This window comes from Prosopis cineraria, unplaced genomic scaffold (assembly GCF_029017545.1).
Source record: "Prosopis cineraria cultivar Desert tree isolate PC_DT_omini unplaced genomic scaffold, ASM2901754v1 PC11, whole genome shotgun sequence".
Classification (NCBI taxonomy): Eukaryota; Viridiplantae; Streptophyta; class Magnoliopsida; order Fabales; family Fabaceae; genus Prosopis; species Prosopis cineraria.
Window position 1 is genome coordinate 21,929,440 of NW_026555342.1, and position 15,074 is coordinate 21,944,513.

At 30.4% G+C, this 15,074-nt stretch overlaps 3 protein-coding genes across 7 annotated transcripts; 1 reads left to right on the forward strand and 2 right to left on the reverse strand.

Moving 5' to 3' along the window:
• Positions 1-4,187: 4,187 nt before the first annotated feature.
• On the reverse strand, positions 4,188-6,268 carry LOC129287030 (uncharacterized). 5 transcript variants are annotated; one of them, XM_054923171.1, is made up of 4 exons: positions 6,045-6,268; positions 5,089-5,151; positions 4,519-4,727; positions 4,188-4,413 (listed from the first exon to the last, which is right to left on the reverse strand). In XM_054923171.1, exons 3-4 carry the CDS (start codon positions 4,705-4,707, stop codon positions 4,318-4,320), a joined length of 285 nt encoding a protein of 94 aa, XP_054779146.1. In that variant the 5' UTR covers positions 4,708-4,727; positions 5,089-5,151; positions 6,045-6,268; the 3' UTR covers positions 4,188-4,317. The 5 variants fall into 5 exon arrangements, with proteins under 5 accessions (XP_054779146.1, XP_054779142.1, XP_054779145.1 ...); XM_054923167.1 differs by lacking the exon at positions 5,089-5,151 and adding an exon at positions 5,279-5,420; XM_054923170.1 differs by lacking the exon at positions 6,045-6,268 and adding an exon at positions 5,279-5,389 and having other exon boundaries at positions 5,089-5,157.
• A 1,149-nt stretch (positions 6,269-7,417) lies between these two features.
• Positions 7,418-10,371, forward strand: LOC129285467 (pentatricopeptide repeat-containing protein At4g31070, mitochondrial). The gene is made up of 2 exons (XM_054921184.1): positions 7,418-10,042; positions 10,124-10,371. The coding sequence occupies exon 1, from the start codon at positions 7,487-7,489 to the stop codon at positions 9,311-9,313; it is 1,827 nt and encodes a 608-aa protein (XP_054777159.1). The 5' UTR covers positions 7,418-7,486; the 3' UTR covers positions 9,314-10,042; positions 10,124-10,371.
• A 1,103-nt stretch (positions 10,372-11,474) lies between these two features.
• On the reverse strand, positions 11,475-12,802 carry LOC129286922 (protein FLOURY 1-like). The gene has a single exon (XM_054923026.1). It carries the CDS (start codon positions 12,358-12,360, stop codon positions 11,674-11,676), a length of 687 nt encoding a protein of 228 aa, XP_054779001.1. The 5' UTR covers positions 12,361-12,802; the 3' UTR covers positions 11,475-11,673.
• Between the last annotated feature and the right edge of the window lie 2,272 nt (positions 12,803-15,074).

A 15,074-nucleotide genomic window follows, 5' to 3' on the forward strand; every position in this document is an offset into this window, starting at 1 on the left:
TTTATTTTAATGTGTTAATACTATTAATTACAAGAGTTTGTCATATAATATATACTATATAAATTATCCACATGTTTTGATTTAATTGAATAAAGACACTTTAAATATATGAGGTTAGGTATATAAGTTTTTCCTAATTTATAAAACATATTCTTTTCAATTACAATAAATTTAACTAAAACGTATAATAAATTGAAATTACATTTTGTTAATTTATATCATTATCCTCAATATTCTATTATTTATGTCAGTAAATTATAACTGATGTGAATTTAAAGGACTAAACGGATAAAAATTAAATTTGAGACACCAAATGAATAACCGAGACAAATTTGGCTCCCTGCAGTATATTTACATGAATAGAGAGGATATTGAACAAAGTTATCCAACTAGATCTAATAATGAATAATACATCTAATGAATAGCATTATCAATATTCAATTATCATGGTCCTTGGTAACAATATTAAGCATTTTCTCAAACAATATTACACAGCAAGGCAAGGGTATAGGACCTTCACGTAAACTTTGAATGTAATCGTCGTATTGATCCAAAAATATCTGAAATTTTTTGGATGAAAAACATGATATTGGAACCATAAACCGCACAATTTCTTCTTCCTTTTCACCCACATTGATTGGGATGAAACCTTTTCGAATCTTCATGTTCTTCATATCTTTCTTGGTCTTTGACAGTGATGACCATGGCTTCATCATCACTTGGTGAAACTTGTACAGATCAATTTTCATGGGGGTGGATGAATTCTCTGATTTTGAGCTTTTGATTTATGAATCTCTGATGGGTGAATATATATAAGAAGAAAGGGTAAATATTGATCTTTTGATGATATCTGGATTGGATTTTTCGGTGCAAAAGTTCAATTCTTTTCTGTTTGCATATCTCAAAGATTTGTTGTAATTATTACTACAATGTATAAGAAAAATAATTGAATGCAGGGACTTATATATCATTGATATTTCATGATCCTTCATTTTCTTTTTTCATTGTGCAATTGTTCAAGACGTAGTTAAGGACTAAACATGGACAATCAATGGCAATGTCAGAGGTGCAACATTTTTAAATTTAATAATTTAAAAATAATTTAATAATTTTTTAAATTAAAAAAGCAAGTACATATCTTACTATTATATCTTGCATGCTTTATGTTTTGAAATCATTCAACAATCATTTCATTGTCAATATTAAAAAATATTTTTTCTAATATAAATCACTGAACAATTATTTATTAATAGATTTTCCATATAATTCTACAACCGATTTTTCACAAACTTCATAACTAAAAATATTTTTTCTACCATTGTTGTGTTAACTTCAAGAGAGTATAAATAAAAGGATAAACTATGTCTTCTTAATTTCACCAATTTTTTTACAAGACTACCAATTCTTTTTTGTGATGCAAATTAAGTATGGCTTCACATATGAATGATGTAAGTCTCAAATTGATTGTCAAGCATGATTAAATTAGAGGAAGAAAACTGATGTGGATAAAACTTGTCAAATTCCATTAACCTTTCTTATCAAAATTTTAAGTTAAACTTTTTTAGCCTTCAACTGAATATATTTTTTTTTTGAAGAAATTAATAATTTTTAAAATAATTTAATAATTAAATAAATTAATTATATATATTTATTACATTATTGGTCTTTGATCTAATTTAGTTTGGAGAACGAATCAAATCAATTTAAAATTTAAAATATTAAAAGGTGTGATGCAAATATGAAAGGAAGGATGTGCAAAACCTAAAATTCCTTAATCACTTGTATGTGGTTTTTCCATTGAGCATTGCCATCTCCTAATGAAAATTCAAATATAGATTTGATTACATTGTCAAAAACTAACCCTTTTTATTAAATCAATCTTTTTTCTTTTTTTCAAAGTAAAAAAAAAAATCCTTGTTTTCTTCGGCCAATGTATCCAATCCTTATTGATATTTCATGATCCTTCATTAATATTATTATCAATTTTTCTTTATGTAAATATATATATATATATATATATATCTATACATCTGTGAATCTCAAAATTCTATCATTTGGATGTGCTCATAAATATAGTTTGAATTTTTATTTTCAATTAATTTTACATAAAAATATTTTCAAAAATTTAACTGTCATTAATTGATATTCTTGAATCTAACTGTTATTAGTTAGTATCTAGAATTAGCATATTAAGATTATTTATTGTTATAATTTAATTTCATAGAAGATTTATTTGATTGGAAATTATGATGTATGCTATTTTTTTTTTTGGCCACATGATAGTTGAAACCAAAATAAGCATCAAACTCCCAACTCACTTAAACTTTCTTCTATTAAAAAAAAAGCATCAAATTGAGAATTCAAGTTAAGGACATCATTTTACAAAAAAGAGGGGGTTACGAATATCCTCTTTTCTGTTTGGGCTCTTGCTAGTGTTTGGACATTGGGTTGTTTGTTTCGTTCAAATACAATCCAGATCCACCTTTCGCCGGCCGAAAATATGTTAAAGATTAATTAAGCATAAAATCGATTTCAAATAATAAAAAATAATAAAAATAAAACACATTTCATATAATATTTTATAAAGGTAAAATTTATTTACTTTCACCTTATATACTTAATATATTTTTTCTTCAAAAAAATTAAGACAAATGGACTTTAATGTATTAATTACAATTTTATTTAAAAATTCACTTTTTTTTTTTAATAGCAACAGACCGGATTGTTGAAATTCAACTACTACTAAATTGAATAGAACCCCAATGCAATAACTCAAAGATGAAGCTTCTCCAATTTACATTGTGGCTTCAAACAGCTTCATAGCACTTAGCTTGTGGTCTTGGCTCTTATGCATGGCATATAGTCTAAAATGAATGATTCTATTTATTCATTAATAATAGTGTTGCTTTCAATGAATTTTAAAATATATATTGATATAGATACAAAGAAAAATTTATTATTTGATACAACTTAATTCCTATAATTTAACTCATTGTAGCTTTATCCCTAAACTTTAATTTAATGCAATTCAATTATTATAATTCTAATTATTTAAAACATTAATCCCTTATATTCAAGAAATAAATGTAGTCCTTATAATATTATTTTTTAAAAAAAATATAGGGACCAATATTTTGAATGGTGAAAACTATAAGAATTAAATTGCCCTATGTTAAAGTTTAATAATTAAGTTATAATTAAGTTTAAACTCTAAGAATTGAGTTGTATTAAGTCAAAATTTAAGGATTAAATTATAATTAAATTAAAATTATAAGAATCAAATAATTAATTTTTTCTAGATATATAGATATATATTATCCAAACGAAAGGATCAAAAGTCTTGGGATTTAACATCCCAAGGAATCCAATACAACAACAACAACAACAATAACAATAATAAGCCTTATTTTACCAAGTAGAGTTGGCTACATAAATTGTGTACATGCCATTGTGATTTACCATATACCAATCTTTTAGAAATGTTATTAATGAAGTGATCTCAATCAACAATTTCAGAAGGTATTTTCTTTAACCTTCCTTTACCTTTTTTAATAGAGTTCAAAATTTTTTGTTTTACTCTTCTCACTTATGCCTCTCACGATTTTCTTTATATATATCTAAACCATCTAAAATAATTTTCTACCATTTCTCTCTCAATTTACATATGTTTGTAAATCTACATCAACACTCTCATCTTTGTTACTCTAATTTTATGCTTTTGCTGTCCTATTATAACCCAACATTCATTACCATATAACATAACTCATCTTATAGCATTTCAATAAAATTTTCCTTCTAGTTTGTCAAGTACTTTATAATCACAAAAAATGCCTTCAACCTTTTTCTAACTAAATCACTCAACTTGTATTATATGTGCAATATCTCCTTCAATTTCTGCATCATGTAAAATATTAGCTTTCAAATGTCTTAATTTTTGCACTTAAGATATAATTTGATCTCTCAATTTTACTTTCAAGTTACTATTGATTGACCTCTTCTCAAAATTACAATGCAAATATTCCGTTTAACTCTTACTCAAATGGTAACCTTTTGATTCTAATGTCCTCCTCTATTAGTCAAGTTTATAGTTAATCTCTTTTTTGTCTTCGCAATAAGAATTATATTACGTGCTAAAAGTATGCATTTGGAAATTTGTTTTTAAATATGCTGAGTTAAAACATCTCGGATCAAGTCAAACAAATAAATTTTATTATACAAAGAAGCAAACTATACCATTCATTAATAAATATGTTGCTTTCTATGAATTTTATAATATATACACACTGTCCAAACAGAAGGGTCAAAAGTCTTGAGATTTTACTCTCGTATGGTTGTCCGGAGAGGTAGAGAGCTTTCAACTTCTTTGGCAGTATCAGAGTTTCTTTCTGTAACAAATTTGGACAACCCAAACATCTGAAACGAACCATAACCACGCAACATCAGAAGACAGTCAATGGCAAAGCCAAAAGGTGATGCAAATACATTAGAGATCTCAAGCAAAGCTTTCTAGAGTCAAACCTTTCGAATGGTTTTCTGAAAGCAAGTTTTGTGTTCACCCATAGAAGCACTTATAAACTCATCAACATGATCCTTCAAATCTTCCAAGAAAGTAGCTTGCTCATTCTTCTTCCTTCGACACGACGTAATAGGCGAGGCTGTCGCAGCTGATGAAGTTTGCCTTTCCTGCTGGTTTTTATGAGTGTCCATGCCTCTAAAAGACTCAATATCTGATAGAAAAGTTATCTCAGCAACACAAATCAAGAAGCTGCTATAATCTATTTTTTATCCTACTTCTTTAAAATAAGGCCAGTGTCAAATAACAGAAAACAAGTATTGAAGACGATATAAGACAGCAACACCTTTTATAAGGCAATTTTTGAAAAAAAATAAATAAATAAATAAAATAAACAAAAGAACAAGAAACACAAATATTTATTTTTTTATCATAATTTCATTTTTAGAATTCAGATACAACAGAAGGGTAAAAAAGAATAAGATCAGAAAAAAAAGGCATGTACTTCCCAGTCAGTCATTCAATATAACACAGCACTGAACAAGCAAGCTAAGAAAAAAGCATTCCTAAAATACCTCATATTTATTCCAATGCAAATATATACAGCTCAAGCATTCAAAAAGTTCTGTAACTTCTATCTGCATCTACAGGCGCGAAATCAAACTTCTCAAATAAGAAAGATAACATCACATATCGCATAAACAATATAACAATGAACATTAAAAGAAACAAAAGAAAATCACTTCCATTGTTGATAGAAGTTACCAAAAGAATAGCAATTGAGCAGTTGGACATCTGATAAAATTGTAACCATAGAGACAAGATTAAATAGCCTAGCTTGAAATGGTCCAAAAGAACAGCAGCGCAACCACCCACAAACACAACGATTATCCTCAAATGAATAAAACTGCATACCAAAGGCCACGAATTAAAAAATTCATTCATATTTGGCCTCCAAAAAGCATTGCTTAAGTACATATCAACCCAGCAAAACAGAGGTAACTAAAAATCAAAATGTACTCCCAAAATATTCTTATAAAAGCGTGATAAACAAGTTATTTTCATTATCACAGGGGACAATACAGTTTTCCCATGAAAGAATTTTTACACCTAAAATGTCCAAACAAAAGGTAGGTGTTATAAATAGATTCAACTTAATTATATCAACTTACAAACCAATCAAACACGCAAACTTTACGGGGAAGAATTAAGCACTAATCAGCCTTTAGCGGAGAACTCATACCAGGACACTAGAAATAGGTTTCGTGGAAAGGAGAAGGCTAAATCATACTAGAAGAAGTTCAACAGATTGAAAATTTATTTGCATAAACAGAACGTTGACATCGTTACATAGCTTGAAGAGAACTTAAATTATTAGCAAAGAAGAAGCAATACAGATTTGCACAGTTGAACATCAGCAACTTGTCCACTCTAACTGAATCGAAAATCATTGCTCATAAATGCAAAAGCCAAAGAGAAAGGCTATAATCGCATCGTCGAGAGGAAAAATTCAGATGAATAAAAGAAGAACCTTGAAGGCAAAAATTTCCCCTCCTCCGCACGCTAGCCCACCGGTATTCTATCGCCTCTGTAACCGCTATCACCTCCGGCGTCAATTCCCTCTTCTCCGTCAAGTCTCTGTCAACGGCGACGACACTGCATCGAGCTCCCTCACCCCGGGCTTACGGTAGTCGTTCGTTCTCGCCCACGCTAACTATTTGACCTGGCCCCCGATTAATTATGACTGAGAATTGGGAATATTAAACATTTGATCTTATGACTGAACTTTCACTGGCAATGGATTGCAACCTAATCCTTAAGCATTAATTCTTACCACTCAATTTTTATATTTTTAATTATTTAAAATATTATTTCTTATCTTTAAAAAATAAATTTATAAATACGAGAATTATATTAAAATTTATAATTAATATTTTTAAATTATTAAATATTTTTAATTTTTATAGAAAATATAAATATTAAAAGTTTAAAATATCTTTAATCTTTATAATTTTATTTTTTTAAATATAGAAATTAATATTTAAATAATTAAAACTATAAGAACTAAGTTACAAGAGGTAAAATTTAAAAACTAAGTTACAATCGAATTAAAATTATAATAATTGAATTATAACGACATAAAACTTAAAGATTAAATTATAACTAAATTAAAATTATAAGAATCAAACAGTTAATTTTTTTAAAGAATTTTACATAATTATGAAATTATGAATTATATGTTCTTTGAATTTTATTTTCATTTGTTGGCCGAAAAAGAAAAGAATTTTTTTCACAATAAATTTCATTTTCTTTTTAAGAATAACAACAAACAACAATGCAAATTTAGGACTTCTTGTTTAAGTTTTGTTATATAAAAATCATTTATTTTTTAAAAAATATGTTTTCTGAAATTTTATGATATTTATAAGAATTTTAACTGTATTTAATAAGTTTTGTTATTTAATAAGTTTTGTTATCAGTCTTCACTCTTCACAATTTACTCCAAAAACATCTGATAAATTGAAACCATGGAGAGTCACTTCAACCATTTCACTAATTTTAAATTTTTATTGATCTGCACAATTTGGTTGAAAATCACTAATTACTTGAATATAGTATAATAAAATAAAGATATAATTAACAATATATATACATATAATTTATACAATATCTCACATTTTGAATTAAGTGGAGCTTTTAAAGAACGTCCTATATTTTGGTCCCGTGGCCCATAGGAAGTATTCTATAACATAAGATGTTTTGGAGAAAATGATGATTCCTTATAAAAAAAAAAATACCATTTATTAATTAAGTGTGAGCTAGGGACTATATTAAAACATCTAATAACATGACTCGAGGGACCATTTTGAAAGCTCTGATGGCTATATGCAAATAAAGTAAGAATTGAATTATCACAACACTTGACCAGAAATTGAAGTGGCCAACGGCTATGCATGCATTGAATCTCCGCCGATGAAATTAAGAGGGCCACTGATGATGCAATTTCTACCTTCCTCAGCCACAGTTTTAACATCATCAAACCATATAAGAAGTTTCGTTTCAAAGGGTCTCTATGACCAAACGCTTGAGTTGTACAAGGAGCTTCATGTCCATGGTTTTCACGCTATTTCATCTATTCTTCCATCAGTCATCAAAGCATGCTCTTTTGCACAGCGTTATGGTTTCGGTTTCCAGCTTCACTGTGTAGGCATCAAGACAGGCTTGGATTCAGAAGCTGTTGTGTCCAATTCCATCATCTCTATGTACGCCAAGTTCTCAGACGCTCAATCGGCATGTAAAGTGTTCGACAAAATGCCTCACAGAGACTCCATCACTTGGAATTCCATGATAAATTGTTATTTACAAAACGGATATGTCATAGAAGCTTTGCAAACGTTAAAGGAAATGTATTCGTTTGATCTTGTTCCAAAGCCAGAGTTGTTGGCCAGTTTGTTATCCATGTGCGGAAAAATAGGTTTGAGTGGAGGAAGACAGATTCACGGTCTTGTTATTGCTGATGAGAGAATAGAAGAAAAAGAGTCAGTTTTCCTATCAACAGCTTTGATGGATTTCTATTTTAAATGTAATGATTCTCTAATGGCTTCTCGTGTGTTTGATGGAATGACGGTGAAAAATGATGTTTCATGGACTGCTATGATATCTGGGTGGAGTTCTGATCAAGATTATGAGAAAGCTTTGGCACACTTCAGAGCAATGCAGGCTGAGGGAGTTGAACCAAATAGAGTTACATTAATTGCTCTGTTACCAGCTTGCGCAGAGCTAGGCCTTGTGAAGCATGTGAAAGAGATTCATGGCTATGCACTCCATAGTGGTTTTGAATCAGACCATAGTTTTTTATCAGCTCTTATAAATATGTACTCTAAATTTGAGGAATCATTTCATCTTTCTGAGTTAATTTTCAAAAGGTCAAGTTATCAAGATGTGGTGTCATGGAGTTCAATGATTGGGGGCTATTCTCAAAGAGGGGATGGTTACAATGCCTTGAAGCTTTTCAGACAGATGATGTTGGAGGGAACAGAACCAAACTCTGTAACAATGCTGGCTGTAGTTTCTGCTTGCACTATCTTATCTTCACTAAGGCATGCTTGTCGAATCCATGGTTATATCTTGAAACTTGGCTTAGATTTTGATATCTGCCTGGGCAATGCACTTATAAATATGTATGCTAAGTGTGGTTGTCTGGATGATTCACACAAGATATTCCAAGAAATGCTGAACCGAGATTCAGTTTCATGGAGTACTTTGATTAGTGCATATGGCCTGCATGGATGTGGTGAACAAGCTTTAAAACTTTTCTATGATATGAAAAACAGAGGAATGAAGCCAGATTCCATCTGTTTCCTTGCTGTTTTATATGCTTGTAATCATTCTGGCCTTGTAGCTGAGGGACAGAAGTTATTCAAACAAATAAGTGAAGATTACAAATTACCATTAACCATAGAGCATTATGCATGCGAAATTGACCTTCTGGGAAGGTCAGGGAAGCTTGAAGATGCTTTAGAGATAGTGAGAACGATGCCAATGAAACCTAGCCCAAGAATATGGAGCTCTCTGGTATCATCTTGTAAGCTTCATGGAAGACTGGACATTGCAGAAATGCTAGCCCCACACCTTATAAGATCAGAACCAGAAAATGCAGCCAATTATAACTCGTTGAATATGATTTATGCAGAACGTGGTCGTTGGTTTGATATTAAACAAGGGAGAGAATTCATGAAACTTCGAAGATTAAAGAAATGCTATGGATTCAGCCAAATAGAGACAGAAATTAGAAACTAGGAAAAAAATTTTGTAGAACATATTTGAATTCTTTCATACCACAGGCGTCAGAGGACGAGAAAATCCATGTGCTTAGAATAACAAGAAACGACGCTCTGTTGATGCGAAACATCCTCATCACCATCTATGATGGCCTATGTGAGTAAATCAGGATTAGTCTCCTCAAGTTTTACCCAGACCGATGTTGTAGATCTTATTCAGCGTAACAGGAGTCAGGAAGGAATGGAATAAGCAAATTATTGATGCATATTATTCTCTAGAGGTCAAGTAACATATCCTCGAAACCCCTTCAATCTTTCGTCAAACGGAAGATAAACAACTTGTTTGGAACAAAGATAATAAATGAGTGTTTCAATCCAAGAAAGCTTTTGAGGAACTAGCGATGCAAAAGGGTTCAAATACAGGCTCACCGAGTTATTATAGATGTAGTTATGGAAGCTGGAACAACCACTAATGGAGTGATAGAGATGCGGCGGGTAAAAGTATTATATTACTCTTGTTCTCAGTATTTAGAAAGCTAGGAATCAAACTTTCCATGAAAGGAAGGTAGAGCCTCAGCAATTGGCTCACCAGATTCAAGAAACTATTTTAGTGACCCTCGGGTGCACTTTAGAGACCAGTCTGATGTAGCTATAGTGACAAGCAGACCAAGGTGGCCATTCATAATCCAAGTCCTCAGACGGAAAGGTGAGGTTGGACCACGAGTTTGGAAAAAATAAGACCGAGTAGGTAAGCAAGTTACTTACTGAGGTCCTTTTATTTCTTTCTTCCTGTTTTTTGGGTGATACATCGGGGTCATTTGTAATGAAGGTTTCATCAGCCCTATGGTCGGATCTGTGAGGAACAATGATCGTTTGGATGTCGGTAGCTCAGACCTCAATATATTGTGTGCTTTAACAAGCAGTTCATATCTTACTTAGATACTAGCCATGGATACATAGATGGAGATCCAATCGGACAAGACATCACCAGTGTAATGTCAATTATTTTTCGAATCTTCAGACAACTGCTTCAATGTTGTTGTGCACTTTTAATAGTAGAGGTTCATTCATCAGAAAGGGAACGATGCTCTACCTGCTCATCTATTTCTGTTTTTTTTTTTTTTTCAATAATTAGATGTGGCCAATGTTTTGCATAGAATTAGTTTTGTTTTCTATATTGTTTTATACTAATATATATTCCTTTTTTGATACTTTTTGTCTTTTCTGTTCACTTTTCTTTAAAATTCATTGATTTCCTTCCTAGAATTAAAGCTAGCTTTATGTGCATTATTTCAAATCACCTGTTTGATAATCTACTGCTGTGCTTAACGCGAGGATAATATTCAAGATTGAAATATTCTTTTAAGAATAAACTAAGACAATGTTTCCTGCAAAACAAATAAAAATTTACTTCAACCTAAGTATACCAAGCCAAGCCTAAAATCAATACATAAACATGTCTTCAAATGGGTCTTACAAAAAAAAAAAATGTGCCTATCATTCATAATGGTCTTTTATAAACAACACATAACCCATCTCAAGATTCAGTTAGAGCACCAATTGAATGTTTCAGTTAACATATCCAGAAATTATTTGCAGGGTTTAAGGCTTTAATCCATTCATTGAATTACTTATTTGATATACTTGAGATCATAACCTCCCTTTATTTTATTGTGCATATCATTGGACGTTGCAATTCATCACGCCACTGCCTCACAGTTACACACACCGTATCTCAGGGATATATCTAAAGACTTCAATCTTTTCCTCTCAATTCAATTCACTAATAGACTCATAATCATAGAAAGCTGCAAAACATAGATTACTTAATGAAGAATTTCAATATACATATATATATATATATATATTTGTACCTATGATCAACCGATCTTCTTGTATTAGTATGGTGGGTAATGATAGGACTAACAGTACTCTGGGTGAACTTATTTAATCTCTCTGTTTTGTGAGTGAAGACCGAGTTTATATTTAAAAAAAAAAAAGTAAAAAAAAAATTAAAAAAAAAACAAAGTGATGGTGCATAAGTATTCTTGCTCTGTAAAGTGCTTCAGTGAAATCCATTTCCAGGATGATGAAGTTATAAGAAAACAGTACATAGATAACAGTTATCCTAAGCATAGTATCCTTGCAATGTTAAAAACTCTCAAACAATAATAATAATATACTAGAGAATGTGAATGTTGAAAGAGAAAATATAAAGACAATTTTATATGATATGAGCCTTCACTACTATTAAAGATCTCAGTGAGTAAGTACAATATACATTTGTGAACTAAAAGGGGTTAGAGGAAAACTTAGCTGAATACATTCTGTGTGGCAAGAAAATTTCAGTACTTACAAGCTCTGTGAATAAATTGCAAATTAGCTAATTAATGAGTCATCAAGATCCTTATCCACAGAGAAACTTGAAAAGGTCTTGTCGTCATAGTCAAGCCCTTCTTCGAATTGTTCCATTTCATCTTCATTCATATATAGTCTCAGTTTTTCTCTATAAAGCATCAGTTGATCTTCCAATAAGCTAAACTGAGATTCATTCTGCAAGTTAATCCACTGTAATGACTCAATCACTTCGTGAGCATGTTGTTGCTTCTGCTCTGCCATTCTCCGGAATTGATTTGCTTCCATTTCTACTGAACTCTTCTCACTCTGAAGCCGAAGAATCATGGCCATCGCTTCCTCTGCTGCTGATTCAGATGCTCTTCTTTCTCTCTCAAGCTCTTCACAGGCTGAATCTGCACGCTGCCTTTCAATCTTCACCAGTCTTCTCAGTGTTGTTACATCGATTTCCTCATCCTCATCATGAACTTCACTTTGATTATTATCGTCTTTCTCTTCTGAGATGTTGAAATTGGTATCAGCATCATCGTTAGATTTCGCGTTCTCTTTACCAGAGATTGAATTGCTTTTGTTCAGTACATCTAGATTCTGAGAAGATTCCAGTGGGCCACACTTGAAATGGGTGATCATTGAAGCGCATACTTCAATGACGCCATTTTTGAAGAAAAATCCATTTCTGGGTTTTGATCCAAACTCACATAGAAAGCGCATCAAACCCTTAAAATGGCAACCAAAATGCAAAAAACTTCATGCATAACACAAAAATCAAGAGCATCGCCAATCCATTAAGAAACCGGGAGAAACTTCCGCGAATAACAAACCCAAATCCAATCTCACCTGCCTTAGTCAAAAACTTCAACATCGAAGTAACATCCATCACCCAAAACCCCACGAGAATTCGCAGAACATACAACTCAAGAACAGAGTATACAGAAACCAGCACACAGTAACGACCCAGAATCTGCATCTGCGGCTAGGAGATGCTAACAGATAGCATGACAGAGGAAAGAATTTAATCTCCGACCTTGAGGAAAAAATCTCAATTTTTTAAGATAAAAAATGGATAAGCGCTCATCATGAAGTGAGAGATTTCTGACGAGAGAGATAAAAAGGAGATAAAGGAGAGAAGAGAATGCTGAGGGCGTGGGAAGAGTGTCGCGAAACAGCGAGGTCAGAGACAGACAAATAGAGGTGGGGTACTGTATTACCGTTACATAAAATAATTATTAAAATTAATAGACGTAATAATAATACGGATAATTACTACAAATACGAAATAATAATACGTTAAACGGAAATTTGACCTCAAATACTGCAAAAAAAAAAATATATTTTCCCAATACTATACTTTTAAAAATATTTCCCTAAATCCCATAAATTTGAGACTTAGTTTATATCAGATCGAGATTCAAATTTTTTTTACATACAGGAATACAGAACTTGGTCTCAATCAAACAACGTTCCCTACTTATAATTACAAAAAAAAAATTATTCTTAATTTAGGATAGCCTATCATTTTAATTTTAAAGTATCCTTTTTTCACTTCCTACCTCCTCTCTCTAGGTTACATACTTTGGAATGATTAATGAAAGTTTATGTCTTCTTCTCTCTAGGATAGCGCCGTGCGCAAAGAGAGAGGGGGGGGGGGAGTAGGAAGCGAGAGAAGGATATTGAGAATTGAAATGGTAGGCTATCCTAAATTAAGCATATTTTTTTTTTTTTGTTGTAATTATAAGGATAGAACTTGGCTTGATTGAGGCCAAATTTTGTACTTTCGCGTGTGAAAAAAAATTTGAATCTTGGTTTGAGATACATTGAGTATTAGATTTATAGCATCTAGAAAAATATTTTTGAAAGCATAGATATGAGTAAATAAGATTTTTTTTTTTTGTAGTATTGACGTCAAATTGCCCACGTTAAACTTTTCCTTTCTTTTTTTTTTTTTTGATTTTTCTAGCCAACTATTCCTTTTATTTGTTATAGGATTCATTTCATTTCCAATGTTATAAAATACTCTTTCCATTTAAAAATATAAGACATTTTTATTAAATCTCACCCCAATAAAATAGTTACCTACTTTCAAACTAATCATATCTTTTCATATTTATCTCTATTAAACACCCAACAATAAATATAAAGTCATTATCAATACTGATATTTAAAAAAAAACAATGATTACATCTCAAAAAATTAAAAATGTCTTATATTTTTTAACATTCAACTTCTCAAAAAATACCTTATTTATTTAAGGGAGGAAGTATAATTTTTTGATTTATTATAAATTCTCTTGTTCTCTTATTTTATGAATTTTATCATTTATAGATAATAATATTCTGCATTTTTTTAAACTGAAATTACTCCAAATTAACTCTATTAATGTATAGTAAAAGTATTATAATTTGAAAAAAAAATAATTAAGTGTAATTCTCCCAGAATTTAATCATGTTTAATGCTTACAGTTACAGGAAAATTATACTTATAATTATTCATCAAACATATATTCATATGATTAATTATAATTTAATAACCACGATCAAGTTTTTATTTTCTGGCCAAAATTTTGTATTATTGAACTGGTATTGAACAGTTGCATATTGCTATAACTACTTGACAAAAGTTTTCTATTTTATTTTATAGTTTTGATATGAACCAAATTATATATAAAAAATAAATAGTTGTGTCAATACACCAGCCAAGGTATTCAACACCTGTGAATTATGTAATCTATTTAAATTTTATATTTTATATAAATTGATAAATCAATATCAATATAATAATGATCAATACCAAATACAAATTAGAACGCCACATTATTTATAGATTTAATAGAACAAGGATTTATGCTTTTTTTTAATTCTTTTAATTCATCTTCACACATTTCATTTTTGGTGCAAGTTTTTTTTAATTCTTTTAATTTCTTTCCATATTTTAGTGGGATTAAATTAAAACATAAATAGTAATTATTAAATTCAATTTAAAGAAAATTATTATATATTCACATGGGAAAAAAGCTAGTTGGCAGCTAGTTGTCCAGAGGAAAAAAAATACGATTTTTTTTTAGAATATAAAATAAAATATCTTTGAAAACTTAAAACTTATTTTTTTTAAAATGTGTTTGATAAATAAAAAATATAAATTGAAGAATAAAATTATTGTTTTAATAAGTATGTCAAATGCATTTTAAGAAATTAAATTTTTCAAGAGTATTTTGTTAATATACTTTTTTTGTCTTTTATGAGACCACAAATATAGTTATTTTAGTAACCAAAAGAAAAAAATAAAAAAAAATGTCAAGTTTTGTAAGATATTCATCAGATGACAAGATTTGAAGAAGACGGTTAGGTATTAGGTAAAGATGAGGTAGGAAGAAGAACACGAGGCTAAGAAAAAAGGAAATTAATGACGAAGGACCCGAAAGAAATTTA